Source organism: Fukomys damarensis, unplaced genomic scaffold (genome assembly GCF_012274545.1).
Source record: "Fukomys damarensis isolate Sample0158 unplaced genomic scaffold, DMR_v1.0_HiC HiC_scaffold_6, whole genome shotgun sequence".
Taxonomy (NCBI): Eukaryota; Metazoa; Chordata; class Mammalia; order Rodentia; family Bathyergidae; genus Fukomys; species Fukomys damarensis.
The window spans coordinates 43,602,397-43,623,550 of record NW_022900918.1 but is presented as its reverse complement, the minus strand read 5'-3'; the positions used below and the strand labels follow the sequence as shown (position 1 = coordinate 43,623,550).

Sequence of the window (21,154 nt, the reverse complement as noted above, 5' to 3'; positions counted from 1 at the left end):
ATTGATACCACTAGCGACCCAGCCTGCAAAAGACCCTCATTGAGCAATGGATTGCCATGCTGTAAGCATGCATTTCCTCTACCTGCCTCCTGCAAAAGGCCTAGCATGGTTTACCAGCACAGAGAGCCCTCACTCATATCATTCCACATGAAGCACAAGTATGCTCCATCCAGCCCACAGAACGATGAGCAGCAGATCATCCAGGGTGGACTCCAGCAGACCATTTAGGTTCAATTGGTCCTGCAGTGTGCTCAAAGTAAGCTCAGTCTGATGCCAACCATCTGAAAAGGAAAGGTTAATGAGTCCATCAGTCTGCCATCACTTCAGACTACAACCTGTGGGGAAATGAGCAGGACCTAGCCATGCAGTCAGCCCATGTTGCCAAAGATAACAACCAGTAGACAAATATACAATGGATATCCATGCAGTGAGCCTGCATTCCCACTGTCTGACTCCAACAGACCACTGAGGACCTATTAAGTGCACAGAGATCACTCACAACTATTATGCTGCATTCACAGGATTTTGAGCACTGATTAGGCACCGGTTGAGCCCACCCTGCCTTTTTTGCCTCCAGCGGATGGGTCCCAGAGTGGTTCTCTGTGCAGTCAGCAGGTCCTCAACCCACCCACCATAGAGCAGTCTTCTCAAGACTAGATGTCCAAGCAGTGTGCTTGCCTTGCTTCTGGGTTGCACCCAGTGGATGATTTAGGAATAGGTAGGCATGCAAACATCCTTGCCTCACCGAAAAGTCATACATCAGTCTGCAGAATACTGGTAAGCCACGCAGCAAGGCCTCCCTCACTGCACCTTGGAGACAGGACTCCCATGAGGACTGTTTGGCCACACAGTGAGCACACCCTTGACCATTGTCCAGTGGACAAATGAGCAGGGCAGAGCCACTGAGGGGGAATGACCTCTCCCCTTTCTTCAAAGAGTAGATGTTTGAGCAGCAAATTGCCACACAGATAGCCTGCAAAACAATCTTACCTGCCTCCTGTGAAATGACTAGGATCAGATAGCAGCACAGAGATTCTTCACTCATATCATTCTACATGCAGCAAATTGGGGACTAGAGAGCCACACAGAGAGCCAGCCCTTAGCACCGCCTCATCCAGATATGTGGTTTTAGAATGTTTAGCAATGCAGGGAGACCATCCTCAACCCAGCAGTCAACCAGTGGGCTTGAGAAGACCAGTCAGACACATTGAGCTCACCCTGACCTATCTTTCATACAGTTGATCATTTCACACTGGTTAGGCTTTCAGTGAACACGTACTTGACCAAACAATCATACAGAGGTCTGCAGAGTAGTTGTAAGATATACACTGAGCCTGCCCTTGCCGAAGCCTGGATCTAGGGGCAACCATGGAAACTGGTGAGCCATGCAGTGATTCTGCCCTCATCCCAGAGTCAACTGTGTGGACCATTGTGTTCTACATAGCATTGCAGAGAAGCCAGACTCACACCATATTGCACACAGCAGAACCTGGAGGAGCACTTAATTGTGTTCTATAGCATTGCAGAGAAGCCAGACTCACACCATATTGCACACAGCAGAACCTGGAGGAGCACTTAGCCACTGAGTGAGATCTCCAGAGCCCTGGACTGAAAGCAATGGAGGGATGAGGACTGCTTTGCAACTCAAACACCCATACTCGTTCTGTTGGAATGCTGTAATACATTGAGTACCTGCTAGTCACATAGTGAGAACCACTAGGCCTCGTCCTTCTTCCAGTGGAAGTTTGAGGTGCGCATAACCAAGCAGTGACTTCACACTCATCCCAGGCTACATCTGGCAGACCGTTTATGACCAATTATTCAGGCAGTGTGCTGATGCTCAGACCAGCCTGTCTCCAGCCATCTGAAAAGGAATGGTTATCGAGTCAATCAGCCCACCCTCACTTCAGACTGCAACCTGTGGAAAAATGAGCATGGCATATCCATGCATTGAGCCCGCCATCACCCCAAACAGCAACAATCTGAAAATTGAGCAACACATTGCCATGCTGTGAGCCTGCATCCCGACTAGCTGCCTATTGCAAAATGACTAACATGGTTTAGAAGCACAGACAGTGCTCACTCATATTGTTCTGCATGAAGCAGAACTTTGCCTACTATTTATCCACATCATCACCCCTGGCTACATCCTGGGATATGGTTTTAGACCAGTTAGCAATGGTGTGAGCCCACCCTCACTACCCCAGAAAATATGCAGGCTTGAAAATGCCAGTCAGACCCACATTGAGCTCACCCTCTCTTGGCCTGAATATAGTGCATCATTTCAGACAGGTTAGGCATGCAGCGAAACCACACTTGACCAAAAAATCTTGCAGTGTTCTAGAGAGTAGTGATAAGAAATGCACTGAGTAATGAGATAATTGACAATGTGAAATAGGAAGAAATGGGCTAAAGGTGTAGGGAAAGTGGTAAGGGTAGGGGACAGGCAATAAGGGAAAGGAAAAAAATAGGAAAAATGGAAATAAAGTGTTTGTAAATGGGGGAGGGCAGCAGGGGGTAAAGGAAGGGCAGGGACAAGGGGAAAAAATGAGAATGAACACCTGTCATGTAGAGGTACAAGATCCCAATAATGAATGTAATTGCACTGTATACCTAAAATGTACCAATAAACTCAATGAGGAAAAAAAAATAATTGCACTGAGCCTGCCCTGTGGCAGCCAGGAGCCATGGCAATGGTTAAAACCAGTGAGCCTGCAGTGTGCTCGTGCTCACACCAGCCTGCATCCAGCCATCTGTAAATGAATGGCACATACTTACATTCCTAAGTCATTCTTAACACTGATCTCATAATAACCCTAACACTCACATTCAGACTCAAATTGCTCCACACAGGAAGTGAAATAGGTCATCTATTTCTACCTCTAAATCTAAGTCTAACCCTACACTCAATACAAACACTACCCATTATATCTAAACTGCAATTCTCAGGTACTTGGAAAAAAACAGTACAGCTCACCCTCATAAAAATCAGTGCCCTAAATTTCATTATCACATGAAAATTTCCAGATATGTGAATTCCATCTGTATCACTCTCACCAATCCTAACCCTAAACCTAACCAACATGTTTCCTAATTTCTACAGCAGTGATAGCGAAAACTTACATTATGGTTAACCCTAAGGCCAAAACTAATGCTGATTATAACTTTGTAATCTACACTCTAATACCTATGTACAGAAATTCTAAGGCTATCACTTATCCTGAATCTAACCCTTACCCCACCCTTAAGCCTAACCCTAAAACAGGTGCTTATATTTCTAAACAATTACTAGCACAGACCTCAAATTAAGACTAAAACTCTCCTTCAAACCCACATTACACACACTACACAGGTAGTGAAATGGGGAGTCAATTCTTACCCTTAAATGTAAGGCTAGCCTACACTGAAACCAACTACCCATTAAATTTATACTGCTATGCTCATGTATTTGGAAAACTGCAGTACAACTCAGCCTCAAGATAATCAGCGTCCTAACCTTCATTCTCAAATGCAAACCATCAGGTAAGGGAATTCTATCCAAAGCACTCTCACCAACCCTAACCTTAGCCTAATCTTCAATATGATTCCTAAATTCCAAAACAGTGGCACTTGAACTCCTACACTATGGCTAACCCTGAGACCAAATATAATGCTGACTAACAATGAAACCCACACTCCAATATGCAGGTAAAGAAATTCCAAGTCTATCACTGACCCTAATCTGAACCTAACCCTAACACTAAAACTGGTACTTACATTCCTAAATTTTTCTTAACACTGAACCACAAGTTAACACTAACACTCACCCTCAAACACAAATTACACTAAACAGGTAGTAAAATGGAGAGTCTATTCCTACCCCTAAATTTAAGTCTAACCCTATACTCAAGCTAAACAATATGCATGATAAATACACTGCAATGTTCATGTACTTGGAAAACCACAGAACACCTCACTCTCATAAAAATTATTGCCCTAAAATTCATTGTCACATGCAAATTATCAGGCACATGAATTCCATCCATACCATTCTCACCAATCCTAACCCTAACTCTAATGGCCAACATGATTCCTCAGTTCCAATACAGCAGTACTTCAAATCCTACTCTAAGGCTGACCTTGAGGCCAAAGGTAATTCTGATACAAACATTAAAACACACAATCTAATACCCAGGTATAGAAATTTCAAGTCTATCACTCACCCTACATCTAACTCTAACCCTAACATAAGACTAACCTGAAAATTGGTATATATATTCCTAAATAATTCCTAAAACTGAACGACAAATTAACACTAGCACTCTCCTTCAAAAACCACACTGCACTACACATTTAGTGAAATGGGGATTCTATCCCTACCCTTAAATCTAAGGCTAGGCCTACATGAGGCCAACAGTACCTGTTATATCTACACTGCTATGCTAAGGTACTTGGAAAACCACATTACACCTCAGCCTCAAAAAAATCAGTGCATGGTCCTTCATTCTCACATGCAAATCATCAGGTAAGGGAATATCATCTGTCACACTCTCACCAGTCCTAAACATAACTATAATCTACAACATGATTCCTAAGTTCCAATACAGAGGTACTTTAAATCCTAAATTATGGCTAACCCAAAGGCCAAAGTTAATGCTGATGCTAACAATGAAACCCACACTCTAATACCTAGATACAGAAATTTGACGGCTATCACTCACCCTCATCCTAATGCTGACCCTAACCCTAAAACAGGTACTTAATTCCTAAATCATTCCTAACACTGAACCTCAATTTAACACTAACAATCACCCTCAAACATAAAATATACTACACAGGTAGTGGAATGGAGAGTCTATTCCTACCTTTAAATCTAAGTCTAAACATGCACTCAAGCCAAACACTATCCATTATATCTACACTGAAATGTTCTGGTACTTGGAAACTGACAGTACACCTCAACCACATAACAATGTGTAATCTATCCTTCATTCTCACTTGCAAATTATCAGGTACATGAAATCCATCTGTAGCACTCTCACCAATACTAAACCTAACCCTAATCGTCAAAACGATTCCTAAGTTATAATACAGTGGTACTTGAAATCCTACGCTATGGCTAACTCTAAGGCCAATGTTAATGCTGATACTCAAAAAGAAACTCACACTCCAATACCCAAGTGCTGAAAATCCAAGGCTATCATTCACCCTAATCCTAACTCTAACCCTACCCTAAAACAGGTATTTATATTCCTAAATCAATCCTAACACTGAACCTGAAATTAACATTAACACTGACCTTCAAACCCATATTACACTACACAGGTACTTGAAATCCTAAATTATAGCTATCCTTAAGGTCAAATTTAATCCTTATACTAACAATGAATCCCACATTTCCATACTCAGGTACAGAAATCCCAAGGATATCACTCACAGTCACCCTAACCAAAAACCTAACCCTAAAACAGGTACTTGGATTCCTAAATAATTCCTAACACTGAATCTCAAATTAACAATAACACTCACTTTCACACCCACAGTACACTACACAAGTAGTGAAATGGGAAGTCTACTCCTAGCCCTAAATCTAAGGCTAGGCCCACAATGAAGCCAAACAGTACCCATTATATCTACATTGTTAGGCTCAGGCATTTGGAAAATCACAGCACACCTCAGACTCAAAAAAAAAATCAGTGGCCTAACTTTCATTCTCACATGCAAATAATCAGTTAAGGGAATTCCATCAATAGCACTCTCACCAATCCTAACCCTAACCCTAAAGTACAACACCATTCCTAAGTTCCAATACAAAGGTACTTGAAATCCTAAACTATGGTTAACCCCAAGGTTAAATTTAATGTTTATACTTACAATGAAACACACACTCCAATACACAGGTAGAAAAATGCCAAGGCTAACACTCACCCTTATCCAAACCCTAATCCTAAAAGAGGTACTTACATTCCTAAATCATTCCTAACACTGAACATCAATTTAATACTAAGACTCAACTGCTAACATGAACTACACTACAAAGTTAGTGAAATGGGGGATCTATTCCTACACCTAAATCAACATCTAACACTATACTGAAGCCAAACGCTACCCAGTATATCTACAGTGCATTATTCATATGCTCGGAAAACCACAGTACACATCACCTGCCTAAAAATCTGTGCCTTATATTACATTCTCACATGCAAATTATCAGGTACATGAATTCCATCTGTAGCACTATCACCAATTCTAACCCTAAGCCTAAATGACACCATGATTCCTAAGTTCCAAAGCAGGGTTACTTGCAATCCTACACAATGGCTAACCATAAGGCTGAAGCTAATGCAGATACTAATTTTGACACCCACACTCTAATACCCTGGTACCAAAATTCCAAGCATATCACTCACCTTACACCTAACCCTAACCCTAACCCTAACCCTCAGACAAACCCTAAAACAGATACTTAGATTGCTAAAGCATTCCTAACACTAAAACTCAAATTGACACTAACACACACCCTCAGACACAAACTATACTACACAGGTAGTAAAATGGAGAGTCTATTCCTTCCCCTACATCTAAGTCTATCCACTCACTTAAGCCAAACACTACGCATTATATCTACACTGCAATGCTATGGTACTTGGAAACTGACAGTATACCTCACCCACATAAAAATCTGTGACCTATCCTTCATTCTCACTTGCAAATTATCAGGTACATGAAATCCATCCATGGCATACTCACCAACCCTAACCCTAACCCTAACTGACAAAATTATTCCTAAGTTCCAATACAGTGGTACTTGAAATTGTACACTATGGCTAACTCTAAACTGAAAGTTAATGCTGATAATCACAATGAAACCCATATTCCAATATCCAGTTACTGAAATTCCAAAGCTATCATTCACCCTAATCCTAACTCTAACCCTACCTTAAAGGGGGTATTTACATTCCTAAATCACGGAACCTCAAATTGACACTAACACTGACCTTCAAACCACACTACACTAAAAAGTTGTGGAATGGGGAGTTTATTTCTACCCCTAAATCTAAGGCTGGGTCTATACTGAAGCCAAAGACTACCCATTATATCTACACTGCTATGCTCAGGTACTTGGAAAACCACAGAACACCTCACCCTCAAAAAAATTGGTGTCCTAACGTTCATTCTCCACTGCATATCATCAGGTATGGGAATTCCATCCATAGCACTCTCACCAATCCTAACCCTAGCCCTAAACCACAACATAATTCCTAAGTCTCAGTACAGAGGTACTTGAAATCCTACACTATGGCTAACCCTAATGCCAAATCTAGTGCTGATACTAACAGTGAAACCCACACTCCAATAAGCAAGTACAGAAATTCCAAGGCCTGTGGTATCACAAAATGAAAATTAACCCTTTCTGTGCAGGAACACAGCCAGGTAGGCCCTGGAAATGTTTTTTTCCTCATTGAGTTTATTGGTACATTTTAGGTCTACAGTACAGTTACATTCATTCCTGGGATCTTGTACCTTTACATGAAGATCTCGGCTCTCATTTTTTACCCTTGTCCCTGCCCTCCCTTCACCCCCTCCTGTCCTCCCCCTTTACAAACATTTTATTTCCATTTTTTCATCTTCTATTTTTTTCTTTCCCTTATTACCTTTCCCCTACCCTTCCCACTTTTCCTACACCTTTAGCCCTTTTCTTCCCATTTCACATTGTCAGTTATCTCATTAGGATCTTATGTACTATTATAGTTTTTTTAATATAATGAGAATTTTTTAATATAATGAGATATTTATATGTGGATGTTAGAGTTGTGACTCTATTCCAGCAAGATGAGCAGCAGGGTGAGGCCCTTGAATCCCACCCCCTTTCTTCTATGTGAGCCCCAGACTGGATTGCTGCATCCTTTTCCCTCCCAAAGTGTGTTGTTGGTTTGTGTTCTGACAGAGGATAAAGTTATTTTACCCAAAAAAATAAAATAAAATAAAATCAAGGGTCTGCAATGTAGCTCAGTGATGCCGTGCCTGCCTGGCAAGCACAAGGTCCTGAGTTTGATACCTGGTACCCCTCTCAAAAAATAAATCAATAACAAATGCAGGTGAGGCTGTGAAGGAAAAGGAACCCTTCTCAACTGTTGATAAGAGTGTAAATTGGTACAACCAATATGGAAATCAGTATGGAGATTGCTCAAAATTCTAAAACTACAGGTTCCATTTGACCCAGCTATTCCTCTTCTTAGTATGTTCCCAAGAGTTAAAAGCATCATACCACAGCAACATATGTACATCCATGTTTATAGCAGCACAATCTATAATAGTTAAATCTTGGAAATATCCTAGATGTCCATCATTGGATGAATGGATAAAGAACGTGTGGCTTTTATGCACAATGGAGAATTACACTGCCATAAAGGATAAACTTGAGACATTCTTAGGTAAATGGATGCACCTTGAGAACATAATTTTAAGTGAAATAAACTGGACACATGTTTAAATACTGCACTGTTTCTCTCCTGTGAGAATCCACAAGTGTAAATAAGAGCCCAAATGAATGATAGATATTGGGAAGTAAGAAGAAAATGCTTAAATGGGAAGGGGAACAAAAGATGGGGGAGGAAGATGGGAAGGAAGGAAAAGAATAGAAGGAAAAATGCTGGGCGTGGTAGTGCACGCCTGTAATCCCAGCACTCAGGAGGCTGAGGCAGGAGGATCGCTATGAGTTCAAGACCAGCCTGGGCTACATAGTGAGTTCCAGGTCAGTCTCAACTACATAGTGAGACCCTGTCTCAAAAGAAAAAGAATAGAAGGAAAAATGGAAACACAGCTTTTGTAAGTAAGGAGGAAAAAATAAGACTCAAGATACATTATGTACAGGTAAAAAAAAATCCCCTATAATGACAGTGATCATTCCTTAGATAAAAAGTATACTAATATATTATAAGAAATAAAACAAAACAAAATGGAAACTCAAACTATAGTCACCCTCAATTTGGTCAAAGATGAATCCTGCTGATCTTTCATTTGGTGGTGGGGGCTACAGAGAAGACCCACTGTGCATTGGTCCCTTGGGGAGTGCCCAGCATAGAATATGCAATTTAACACTCTAAACTGGACTTAGGCTATTAACGCACAGTGGTGTTGCCACTGTTGATAAATATTACGAGTCCACAGTGTGGATATTATGTAATAAGGAGGCATAGTGTGGATATTACACGAGTTTTAGAGGCCTCTCTGAACATTAAATTACTATTAGATTCCATCCTAGTTTTTAATGCACATTAAGAAGCCATTATGAGAATTTTAGTATTAGGATCCACTCTTCAGACAGCTTAGGCCCCTATGTTAGTTTGACACTAGTATCACAGGCCACAGTGTACCTAGTACTTTAGAACTGGAGGCCCCAGTAAGGAATTACCTCCTCCAGGTCACATTGTGGATTTATTATTAGGGAATGCATGCCTTGGGTGTCCAGTGGAGACTGTGGGCACTGTGAATGACACTCACTGCATGAAGCCCTTCCTCCGCTGAGATTTACCCCGTACTCAGACCACAGGCAGGAAGCTTTGCACTTACATTTGCACAACAGACACAGGCGCCTCCCCGCAGTAGGACCTGAGCCCGAAATGCGGAACGCTCTCCTGTGGGGACTCGGGCCTCTGGCCCCCGCTCCAAGGTGGCCTCCACTCAGGAAAAGCAGGAGCGCGCGCCCTCCGGTGGTCTCCGGGCTCGGTGTGGAAGGCTTGCAGTTCCGCTGAGCACGTGCGCTCCCTCCTGGACCTCTGGCGAAATAAGAGAAATCGGGTACTGTGAACATTATTCAAGGCCGTAATTTCATAAATTCTAACTGAAATAAAACCCATTGTCATTTTTTCAATCAAAGAATGGCGATGGAACAAATATTTGGAAACTATATCAAATTGAGTGAGGACACAAATCTTAAAACAATCATTCAAAATAATTCACAGACTAAAATTTGAGAAACAGAAATATAAAAGTGGTAGGGAAAAAAAAGAAGAAAATGTATGTGACATTGTACTTTGTGATTTTTGACACACAACATCAAATGCAATCCACAAGGAAAATATATTAGTCATGTGGTTTTCATAAAATTAAATTTTCTACTCTGAAAACCCCTGTTTAAAGAACAAAAGGCAAAGTCATACACTAGGATAAGCTATTTACAAAATACATATCTGAAAACAAACTTGTATTTAAGTATACAAGTAACTCTTTAAAATAAATCACTAACAATTCAACTAAAAACGGATAAATATTTGAAGAGACAACTGACCAGGAAAAAAAAAGTAAAAATATCAAATAGTTACACAAAAGAGTGCTCAATATCATATATCATCTAGCAAACTGCAAATTGAAACAATAATGAGGTAGCATGTCACCGTGATTAAAGCTGCTAAGTTCTTTTCAAAAAGACAATGGCAATTACTGAAGGATAAGGGATAACTGAAACTCTCTTCATTGCTTGTACGATATATATGGCCACTTTGGAAGACCATTCAGCATTTGTTTCTAACAAAAATGAGTCTAGCCTTATGAATTAACACCTGTAATTTGTATTTAGACAACTGCTTTGAAATTTTGTATCCAAACAAACATAAAGCATATAATTATGCATAGCAGCTCAATTCATCCCACTCAAAGCTTAAAGTAATCAGAATAACCCTCATGGCCTAATATAGAACCAAATTAAGTAACATCCATGTAGTGGAATATATTCAGCAATATGAAAAAACCATCGACTCATCAAGATACATATTGAATCTTCCCTGTGTATTGCTAAGTGAGATAACACAAATATGGAGTCTATAGATTGTAAAGCCCCTTTGATATGATGTGCTAGCAAAAAGACAAAACTACAGACATGAAAAGCAGAGTGGTTGAAGGAGTGGTGGTCAGAAATCTTCAATGAAGGCTACTAGGCACTATGCATTTTATTAGAATGCATTTTTTAGGATGTGAAATACCAAAGGATGGAATACAGGCTGTGAGAGGATTATAACTGTACTGCACAGGTAAGGTAAACTCACTGGAGATGGTGGGCTGAAGGTACAAACCTTAATCCCTTGGAAATGAGTATAATGAGAGAGATCCCTTATTAAAGAGGCATGATTTTACATCATGACTAAGCAGGCTTCAGCCCAGAGATAGATGAGATAGCTCAACATATGTGTAACATATGTGTCTTACTTTTCTCATTGCTAAGACAAAATACCTGACACCCAAAGTTAACGAGGAAAGTTTTATTTTGACTCAAAGTTGGTAGAGGTTTCAGTCCATTATCTTCTGGCTCCAAGGCAGGGCAGCATATGAGAGAAGAAAGATTTCATGGTGTTGCAGGCAGGAAGCAATGAAGCAGCAGCAATGAGCTTTCCTTTCCCTTTTAGTCCACTCAGGATACAAGCCTATTGGCTGGTACCACCAACACCCATGGTGGGCCTTTCCATTATCCACACCCAAAACAATTTTAAGGTAAGCTCTCCCCAGCAGCTATGACCATAAGCAGGGAAGTGAGAATCAGGATACACAGGAGGCACCTGCTGCCACTGATAGAGGAGCTGGACTCCAGAGCTCACCCCCATTACAGCTATGACATCAGGTACTGTCACCATCTGCTAGGGGAAGCTGAGGTGTCCCCAGGATGAAAGACCTGGCTGCCAGATGCAGATGTCCAGCAAAAACTGACAATGTTTACATAGACTTAATGAACAGCAAGCACAGTTGAGAGAAAATATCTCTAGATGCCCTGGACCTGCAGCAGATGACCCCCAAACTGTGTGAAGGGGCAGAGTGTGCTGAGTGTTGGGCAGAAGTGTTCCCCAGTAGGCTTACTGTCCCAGCCAGTGAGATGGTCCTCAGTAAGTTCAAGATCACTTGCAGATCAAGGCAAAGCCACCAGCTTTCAACCAAGGCAAGCTTTGTCTCAATCCCCATGGTCTGACTTTCCAGCCTTCCCAATCTTTGCCCTCCCACCCACACACTCTCCTGCATGACCTCCTCAGAAAATCAAGAGGCTTTCAAACATTCTCCCTCCCTTCACCCACATGACATAGTCCTGGATCCCCTCTTTCCCTCCCTGTCTCTCAGCTAAGGCACCTTCTCTTGTCAGGTTTTCTGTACTGTGCACTTGTGCTTCAGAGTGGAGTATCTTTTCTAAACGTGAGGAGTCTGGCAGGTGTGGTGGTGCATGCTTGTAATCCCAGCACTTAGACAGCTAAGGTGGGAGGACTGCCAAGAGTTAGAGGCCAGTAGTGAGTTCAAGCTAGCACGAATTACTTAATGAGACTGTCTTTTAAAAAAATAGATTTGAAAGGGCCAGGGATGTAGCTTAATGACATCACACCTGCATGGCAAGCTCATGATTCCCAGTACCAGGAAAAAAAATTTTGAGGAGTCTCACCTTGACAGGTCCTTCCACTGGGAAGGGTTGGGAATGTGTGAGACAGTTCTCCACACTGGTTCACCATACCTGAGTTTGTTGGCCTTGTCGCAATTCTGTGACTTAACTAAGCCCTTGGTGATAATTCCATCACACAGCTGTTTTTCAAGGATGCTTATGTTTGCTTTCAGATTTCCTTCTAATACACACACAAATCTTTCACTATGCTACTATATTTCTCTACCCATTATCTTAGCTGCACTCCACAAATGTTATATATTCATCACTTAATGCAAAATGGTTTCTACATATGTCACCTTATTTAGGTGACTTGAAATGGTCTCATTAGGTAGTTCAAACTAATGGCAGTCTTCTTGCTTTAGCCTCCTGGGTTTACAACTGCATTGCCACCACACTCAGCTACTTTAGTGGGTCACTTAATTTCTAAACATTTTAAGATTTTCATTGTTAGTGACTTCTAATTTGATTCCACAATAAGATTTATAGACACTCTAGTCCTTGGAGACTTGCATTTAAAGCCCCAAATATGTTCTATCTTGGGGCTTTCTGTACACTACAAATGAATACTTAACCTGCAGTGTTTTTGAGTGTTTTATGGAGGTAAAATAGTTGCCCAACAGAGCAGTTAAAAATCTGTCAGTGAAATTCACATGCTTGTTCTCTCAACCGGCAGGCAAATCGCATTTTTCAACTGTGGATTAATTTCTTCCAACTTGTATTTTATGTACTTTGAAGCTACAGACATCTTTGCAGGTAGGACTGTTATGTTTGCCAGTTAGCTCACTCATTATTAAATATCCTTTATTATTTAGTGTACTTTCCTCCTTAAACTCTACTTTTCCAAAGTTAAGATAAACTTCCTTCTGGTTAGTTTTTACGGGTTAGTTTAGCTTTTCCTATTCTTTTAAATTTCATTGTCCTGAGGCATACTCACTGGTTAGCATTATAAAAAAGCAGTGATTATTTCCCCTAGGGATGGATAGCCATGATTGATATTCTAAATGGGAAATTTCTTGTATGTGACTTATTTTCCTATTTGATCCCCATTTAATCAGCACTACCTGGATGACTCTTGTTGATTGGTCATGGTTTTGTGCCACCTCATAATTTTCCACTGGGTTAGTTTTGTCCCACTTTGTACCTGCCTCACCCCATGGCTTTGCCATATAAAACACCTCTGAAAAGCAGGATGGGCAAGCAACCCATTTCCCAGACCCCCTTGTCTTAGAAGCTAGCTTTCAATAAAATATTCCTAGTCTTAAGAAAAATCTTCAACCTTCTTTTATTATCTTTGTAAACAGCATGTAACTTTTGTAACTTTATTGATTTTGTATCTTACATTTGGGATATATACACCACTTACATTTATTGTTGATCAGATGCCACCCTGCCCCACTTGACCTGAGGTGAGAATGGGTGCTTCTGAAGCCATACTGGGTAACCTAGATGTCCAAAGTGGGAAGGCTGCTTGAGTGAGAGTTTGTCAATGACAGCAACCATACCTTAAAAGGTCATTTAATATTGTGGAGACTGTCATGTGTAAGGGGGTTTGGGTAGATACTGGAGGCAAGAATGTAGTTATCACATTAATCTCTTCAGTGATGAGGACCTAAGCCAGCAAGACAGTGGTACAGACATCAAAGAAGTCCCATGTGGCCTGATTGCTGAGGCCAAGCCAGACCAGGAAAAGCCCAACTTTCAAGCCCAGTTGTGGTAGGTACACTGGCTCCCTGAGATGCTCCGGTTCGAACCTCTACAACCTATGGTAGCTGACATGCAAAGGTGAATTAAGGTTGCTAATCACATGACTGTAAAAAAGGTTGCCCCAGTTCATTTGAGTAGGTTCTAGTAATCACAACTGTCCTTCAAGAAAGTAAGAGGCAGTATTCGGAGAAAAGCAGTAATAGCTGAAGTGAGGTCAGAGATACTACATTATGAAAGGAAACTTAAGTCAAGGAGTGTAAGGCATCTCTGGAAGATGGACAGGGTAAAAGTCACCATAACACCCTGACTTTGGCCCAGTGAAGAGCAGCTGTTACAAAACATGATTTAGGGTTGAAGCCACTGAATTCCAGGTAATTTGTGATAGCAATGGCAAATTAACATATCATGTGATCAGAATTACACGTGACTAGTAACTGCTGGATTAGGAAAGTTACGATTTCAGGGAGTTTTACATTTGGAGCTGTAATTTAATCTAAAAGGGAACACAGCTTAGGGTTTTTTTTAATAAGCATCCTTCTAGGTCTTAACTAAAAGTAACAAAATCCACACCAGTGTTTTTTTAATGCTACTATATATAGGAATAATTCATGTAGAGTAGAATAAAAATTAACTGGTCACTGAATATACAATGGCATAAAGCCAGTAAATGTGGAGTGAAAGCATAACTTTTTGCTCCCTTTTGTTAGGCAAAAACATTGGATTCCAAGTTCATTAGTCTTAAGCAGAAATGAAAATGTACTAAGCTGATCACTGATGAGACAGACACTCTTCTACAGATGGCTACCAAGTAAAGTTCTAAAGAAATGGCAAATGGTTTAAAGAAAAAAGTGATTGAGTCAAGAATGATGTCCTAACCAAACTTGGCTAAAGTAACTAAACAAGACCCAGTGTCTCAATCCTATCTATACCTCTGAACCCTGACACTAAAGGTCTTACAATGTTGAAACAAGGCAGGCAAGAAAACGTAACTGGGACCAGACTTTAATATACTAGCGTGCACCAAAAAGATCCCAGAGTGTCAAGTATATGGTGTTTCCTTACTGCTCACTGAACCCAGGAGGGAAAAAAAACACAAAATATGCTCAATACATGAAAGCTAGTATGCTGAAAGTGGCAATGGCAAAGAAAAATGGAACTTGGAGTCATACATAGAAAATTACACAAGAGGAAAAAACACAAAATCTGACAGACATCAAAAGCCTTTTTAATTTGGTTTATACACATTTGACAAAGTATCTTAGAATAAAATAATCCATGAATAGGTACAAAGCATTTACAGTAACAGAACTGTGAAAAACAAAATTAATATATTTCTCAAACAGAAATGTCTATTTATAAAAATTTTTACTATGAATTTGGAAGACTTTCCACTCCTATCCATTACTCTGGTCTTAAACCCCAAAGGAGGTACAAAGGGCCCAGGAGTAGGACAGACAAACTAACACATTTGGCAATTAGGATCATCTGTGGTGTGAGCTGGCAGGGAAGTGAAGGGCAGGACACCAAATGGAAGACTCCACTGGAAATGACTAAGAACAAGGGCCCCATCACACTAACTCTCCTCTCAGCCTCCAGCAAGAGACTGCAAACTACTTTCAGGACTTAATTTTCCCTGTTAGCAGAAAATCAGTGACCCTGAGACTCCCAACTTTCCATGACACAAAAGCAAAATAACATCTATAAACTATTCAAGATTTATAAGCTGATTTTACATGGTAAAAAAGAAAATAACTCTTATGATTTGAAAATGTTTAAGGAAAGGCAACAAAATTTTTCTCAAGCTTATTTTCATGCCAAATTTTTAAACATTCCATTTTTTCAATGCTGGTATCAAACCCAGGGACTTCACACATGGTAGGTAAGTGCTTTACCAAGGAAGGCTATATGTCCAGCCCACTTAGTAATTTCTATTGTCTGAAATCAGCTACACATACATTCATACACACACACACACACACATTTAGGTGTTTAGAAGTTGTTTGTTAAATTGTTTATTAAATGGTATACCTACCCCTTTGTAATTCTACTCAAATACACTTAAAAGAAATGAGAAGTTTTGTCCATCTGGAATATACATTAAAGTTTTATTGATTTATAAGACAGTCACATTAACAGAGACCATGAAAAAATAACCAAATGCTTATGCTTTGTAACAAACATGGTACACCATACACATTACCATCTACTGATCCAACCAACCTACATAACAAACTATCAGCTCAGCAAACAATGCCATAGAGCAGTATTCAGTATATTTGAAAATCAAATCTGCTGCTCCTCCAGGGGTGACTCAAAAGCTTCCATCAGCTTTTTATTTGCCTCTTCATTATGCCGGCTTTGACAATGAGTTAAATGTTTCTTGAAGCCTCTTGGGAAATTTGACTCAAAATTACAGCGTGGACATTTGAGTAAACTTTGCCCATGGGCTGCTACATGATTTTTAAGGAGAGATTCTAAAAGAAACGCCTTTCCACAAATTGTGCACTTGTAAGGGCTGTGGACATTATGTTTATTAACCAAATGATGCAAAACAGCACCTTTTTTCATAGCACGACAGCAACAAATTTTGCAATAATACTTTCCTTTTCCACGCTTCATATATTTTGCAATCTCCTCTTCAGAGATAAATGCTTCTTTTTCTTCAGTGAACTGTAGCACATGTTTGGACTGCTCTGGACTGCTCATATCCATTTTGTTTTCTTTGCCAAAATCAATAGATTCTACATCTACCTGCTCTTGGTCACTGCTTGATTCTTGGCCCTTAATATCTATGGCATCCAAATCTGTTCTGATGTACTCACTGCTGCTTAGCTCGGCATCTGAGTGCTCCTGGCTGTCCTTCTTGAGTTTCTTGGAGGAAGGAAACAAGGCATCTTCTAAAAGCTTCTTCGGTGTCGCCAGAAGCTCTTCTTGAACCAAAATATCACACTTTGGGTCACCTATGGCCTCTATCTGTAGCTCATCACCAAGCTCAGCTGTCTTTTGAGACTCTGAGAACACAGCAGATTTGGGGAACTCAGAAAAAAGAGGATGTTTCCGAGGCTCTGGGAAAAGCACACGTTTCCGTGGCTCAGGAGAAGAAGGATGGGCAGTTTTGGTGGGCTCAGGATACAGCATGGATTTTCTAGGCTCAGCATCAATGGAGGAAACAGGTTTCCAGATATCCGAGGCCGCTTTGGGAGACTCTGATAGACCTGATTTCCGGGTCTCAGGGAAGACAGTAGGTTTCTGAGATTCTATGATGAAGGAAGACTTCCAGAGATCAGGAGAACCACCACGGGAACTTTTCTGAGACTCAGAAAAATCCAGGGAGGCAGGAGTTTTCCGCTGATCAGGAGAAAGCTTCCAAAGGTCTGGTGATCCTGAGGGCTTCCTGAGCTCTGGAGAGCCTGCTGGGCTGCGGAGCTCTGGAGAGAGTGGTGGGCCTGGTTTGCGAACCTCAGGGGATACTGGGGGAACGGCTTTCCAATGTTCCGGTGACAGCGTAGGAGTTGTCTTTCGAAGCTCAGGTGGGCCAGACTTCCATGACTCTGGAGATGTAGGTGGAGTTTTCCAGGAACCTGGTGAGACCGAAGATGACTTCCAGGATGCAGGGGATACAGATGAAGTTGGTTTCCAAGGTCCAGGTGATAGAGAAGGAATTGGCTTCCAGGGTCCAGGAGACACAGATGGAGCAGGTTTAGTTGGCTTCCAAGGACCTGATGATGCAGAAGGACTTGATTTCCAAGGCCTTGGGGATCCAGGTGGGCCTGGCTTCCAGGAACCTGGCGACACAGCTGGGGCTGGTCTCCGGGGCTCTGGGGAGACAGCAGGGAAAGGCTTCCAAGGTTCAGGAGACTCTGATGGGGATGGTTTCCTTGGCTCAGGGGAGGCAGTCTGGGCTGGCTTCCGAGATTCTGGAGATGCAGTTGGGGATGGCCCCCAAGGCTCAGGGGAAGCAGACAGAACTGGTGACTCTGGAGAAGAGGCTGAAGGTGCCCCTCCTGTCTCTGTGAAATGAGAGTGTTTCTGAGGCTTGGGGTTAGAAAGACCAGATTTCACTGGTTCAGGAGACACGGGGGCAGGTTTCTGTGGCTCTGGAGAAGAAACATGCTTCTGTGATTCAGAAGCAGCAGGGACTGGTTTTGGAAGTTCAGGAGAAGACACAAGAGCAGGTTTCAAAGGCTCAAGAGGAAGAGGTACCTGGGGCTCAGGAGAAACAACAGGGCCAGTTTTCTGAAGTTCCAGAGGAGTAACAGGAGCAGATGTTAGAGACTCTGGAGAGAGAACTGGACTAAGCTTTTGAATTTCTGCAGAGAGAAGAGGTACAGGTTTCAGCTCTGCTGAGTTACAAGGTGTTTTCTGGTATTCAGGAACAGAAGGACTGTTCATAGGATCCATTTCTTTGTTCAACTGGTTTTTTGGTTTATCGTTCCACTTCTCTGGGGCCGCATGTTTGGATGTAATATGATAGTACACATTGGAGTACATCTTGCTGGTAAAAAAACATTTATGGCAGTGAAAAAGCTTTGCACTTTTCTGGTAAAATATCATTTTACCTAAGCCCCCAGCATCCATCTCATCACAAAGCTCTGGATGGACGGTGCCCATATGAATCTGAACATTTTCATAATCTGTGCCTCTGAAACTGCAGTGGTCACACTCCAAATGTGCAGATGGCCGGCGCAGCTCCTGGAACACTTCCATCTCCCTTCTGTCTCAACACACACAGCTGTGCTCCTTAAACAATGGAGAGGGAGAAAAATAAAAACCAACAACAGGAAAATAACATGATAATGATAAGTCAATACATATGAGTTATAACCATCAATGTCAATGGCCTTAATTCACCAATCAAAAGAAACAGACTGGCAGAATGTATAAAGAAGCAAAATCCAACAATATGCTATAATAAATCCTCAGTAGCATGGGAACTAGCACAAAGAATCAACCGTGGAATCTCATCTTTTTTTTTTTTTTTTTGGTACCGGGAATTGAAATCAGGTCCTTGTGCTTGTGAGGCAGGTGGCAGAACCACTGAGCTAAATTCCCAGCTCGGAACCTCATCTTTGTAAAAAAATTTCTGCACTGCCAGAGAAATCACAAACAAAGCTAAGAGACAACCAGCTGCTCCTCAAAGGTCTACTATCTAGAATATATATAAAACTTAAAAAAAAAAATCAGACCCCCCCCCAAATATAAAGACCAACTCAAAAATGGGCATCTAGCAGATGAAAACAACACTGAGATTCCACCTCACCCCACAAAGAATGTCTGCTATCAAGAAATCAAACAATAACAAATGTTGGCCGGGTTGTGGGGAGAAAGGGACCCTTCTCCATTGTTGGGAGTGCAGACTGGTGCAACCACTATGGAAATCAATATGGAGATACCTCAAAGACCTGGGACTAGAGGTTCCATTTGACCTAGCCATCCCTCTGCTGGGTATCTTTCCAAAAGAGTTAAAAGAATCATATCACAGTGATATACATGCACCTATGTTTATAGCGGCACAGTTTGTAATAGCTAAAACTTGGAAACAGCCCATTTGCCCATCAGTTGGAAACTGGATAAAGAAGATATGGTTTTTCTATAAAATGGAATACTACCCAGCCATAAAGAATGAGAAATTAGATTCATTCATAGGAAAATGGATACATAATGAGGATATATTCCTAACTGAAAAGTGAAATAAATAAGTCACACATGAGTAAATACTGAATAGTTTCTCTGGTGTGAAAAACTATAATAGTACATAAGATCCTAAAGAGATAATTGACAATGTGAAATAGGAAGAAAAAGGCTAAAGGTGTAGGGAACGTGGAAAGGGTAGGGGAAAGGTAATAAGGGAAAAGAAAAAAATATGAAAAAATGGAAATAAACTATTTGTAAATGGGAGGGGAGGAGGGGGCGAAGGGAGGGTAGGGATAAGAAGAAAAAATGAGAACCAAGACCTGTCATGTAAAGGTATAAGATCCCAATAATAAATGTAACTACTGTATACCTAAAATGTACCAATAAACTCAACGAAAAAAAAATGGGCATCTGAAATGAACAGACATTTCTCAAAGAAGTAAAAACAGCAAATAAACATATGAAAAAATGTTCAATATCACTGGTCATTCGAGAGATGCAGATGAAAAGAATACTGAGATTCCATCTCACCTCAGAAAGAGTGGCTGCTATCAAGAAATCAATCGATAACAAATGCTGGTGGGGTTGTGGGGAGAAAGGAACCCTTCTTCATTGTTGGTGGGATTGTAGACTGGTGCAACCACTGTGGAAATCAATATGAAGATAACTCAAACAACTAGGATTAGAAGTCCCATTTGACCCAGGTTTTTCTCTGCTGGGTATGTTCCCAAAAGAGTTAAAAGAATCACACCACAGCGATACATGCTCACCCATATTTATAACGGCATATTTTATTTTCATTTCCCAACAAAGAAACAGTGACTTCACTTCTCTGGTCCAGATTTTAAGAGTATCAGTGACAAGCCTGATCCCAGAATTACCTACTGTATAGCTTTACACTTTGATTTCTAAAACCTTCAATCAACAAATCATCAGCACACAATGATAAACATCAAAATGAAATCTAGGTTATTTAAGGCAGGACAAAAAAACTAAATCATTTCCAGAAAGCACTTAGTAATTAAATCTAGCTATGGAAAGATAAACTCCTTTAACCTGATTCTGGCTTGATTTAATGTCAACATATCTTGTACTGTTTTATCTACTCTAATATTGAGTATTTAATTCATTTATCCTATAGTTGAACTGCTTTGTGTGCTGTGCTATTCTAGGCACTTGGGTTTAGCATGGCACCTTGCCATACCGTGCTTACAAGGCCAGGTAAGTTAAGAGTGTGGAGAGCAAATGGAGTGCAGCTATCAGAAAGTAACCTCAGAACAAGATCCCCATTAGAACTCACAAATGATGTGGTAGAATGCTCCAAGCAAGTGGTGTTCAGAAAGAATGATGCTGAAGACTGCAGCATTACCACCAGAAAAGATGACTTTTTAAAAGTTTAAACAAGTCTTCTTTTAAACCAGA

At 40.9% G+C, this 21,154-nt stretch overlaps 1 protein-coding gene across 1 annotated transcript; it reads right to left on the bottom strand.

Annotated features, from left to right (window-relative positions):
- Positions 1 to 15,323: 15,323 nt before the first annotated feature.
- Champ1 (chromosome alignment maintaining phosphoprotein 1) lies at positions 15,324 to 20,303 on the bottom strand. The gene is made up of 2 exons (XM_010619898.2): positions 20,264 to 20,303; positions 15,324 to 18,838 (listed from the first exon to the last, which is right to left on the bottom strand). The coding sequence occupies exon 2, from the start codon at positions 18,803 to 18,805 to the stop codon at positions 16,382 to 16,384; it is 2,424 nt and encodes an 807-aa protein (XP_010618200.1). The 5' UTR covers positions 18,806 to 18,838; positions 20,264 to 20,303; the 3' UTR covers positions 15,324 to 16,381.
- Between the last annotated feature and the right edge of the window lie 851 nt (positions 20,304 to 21,154).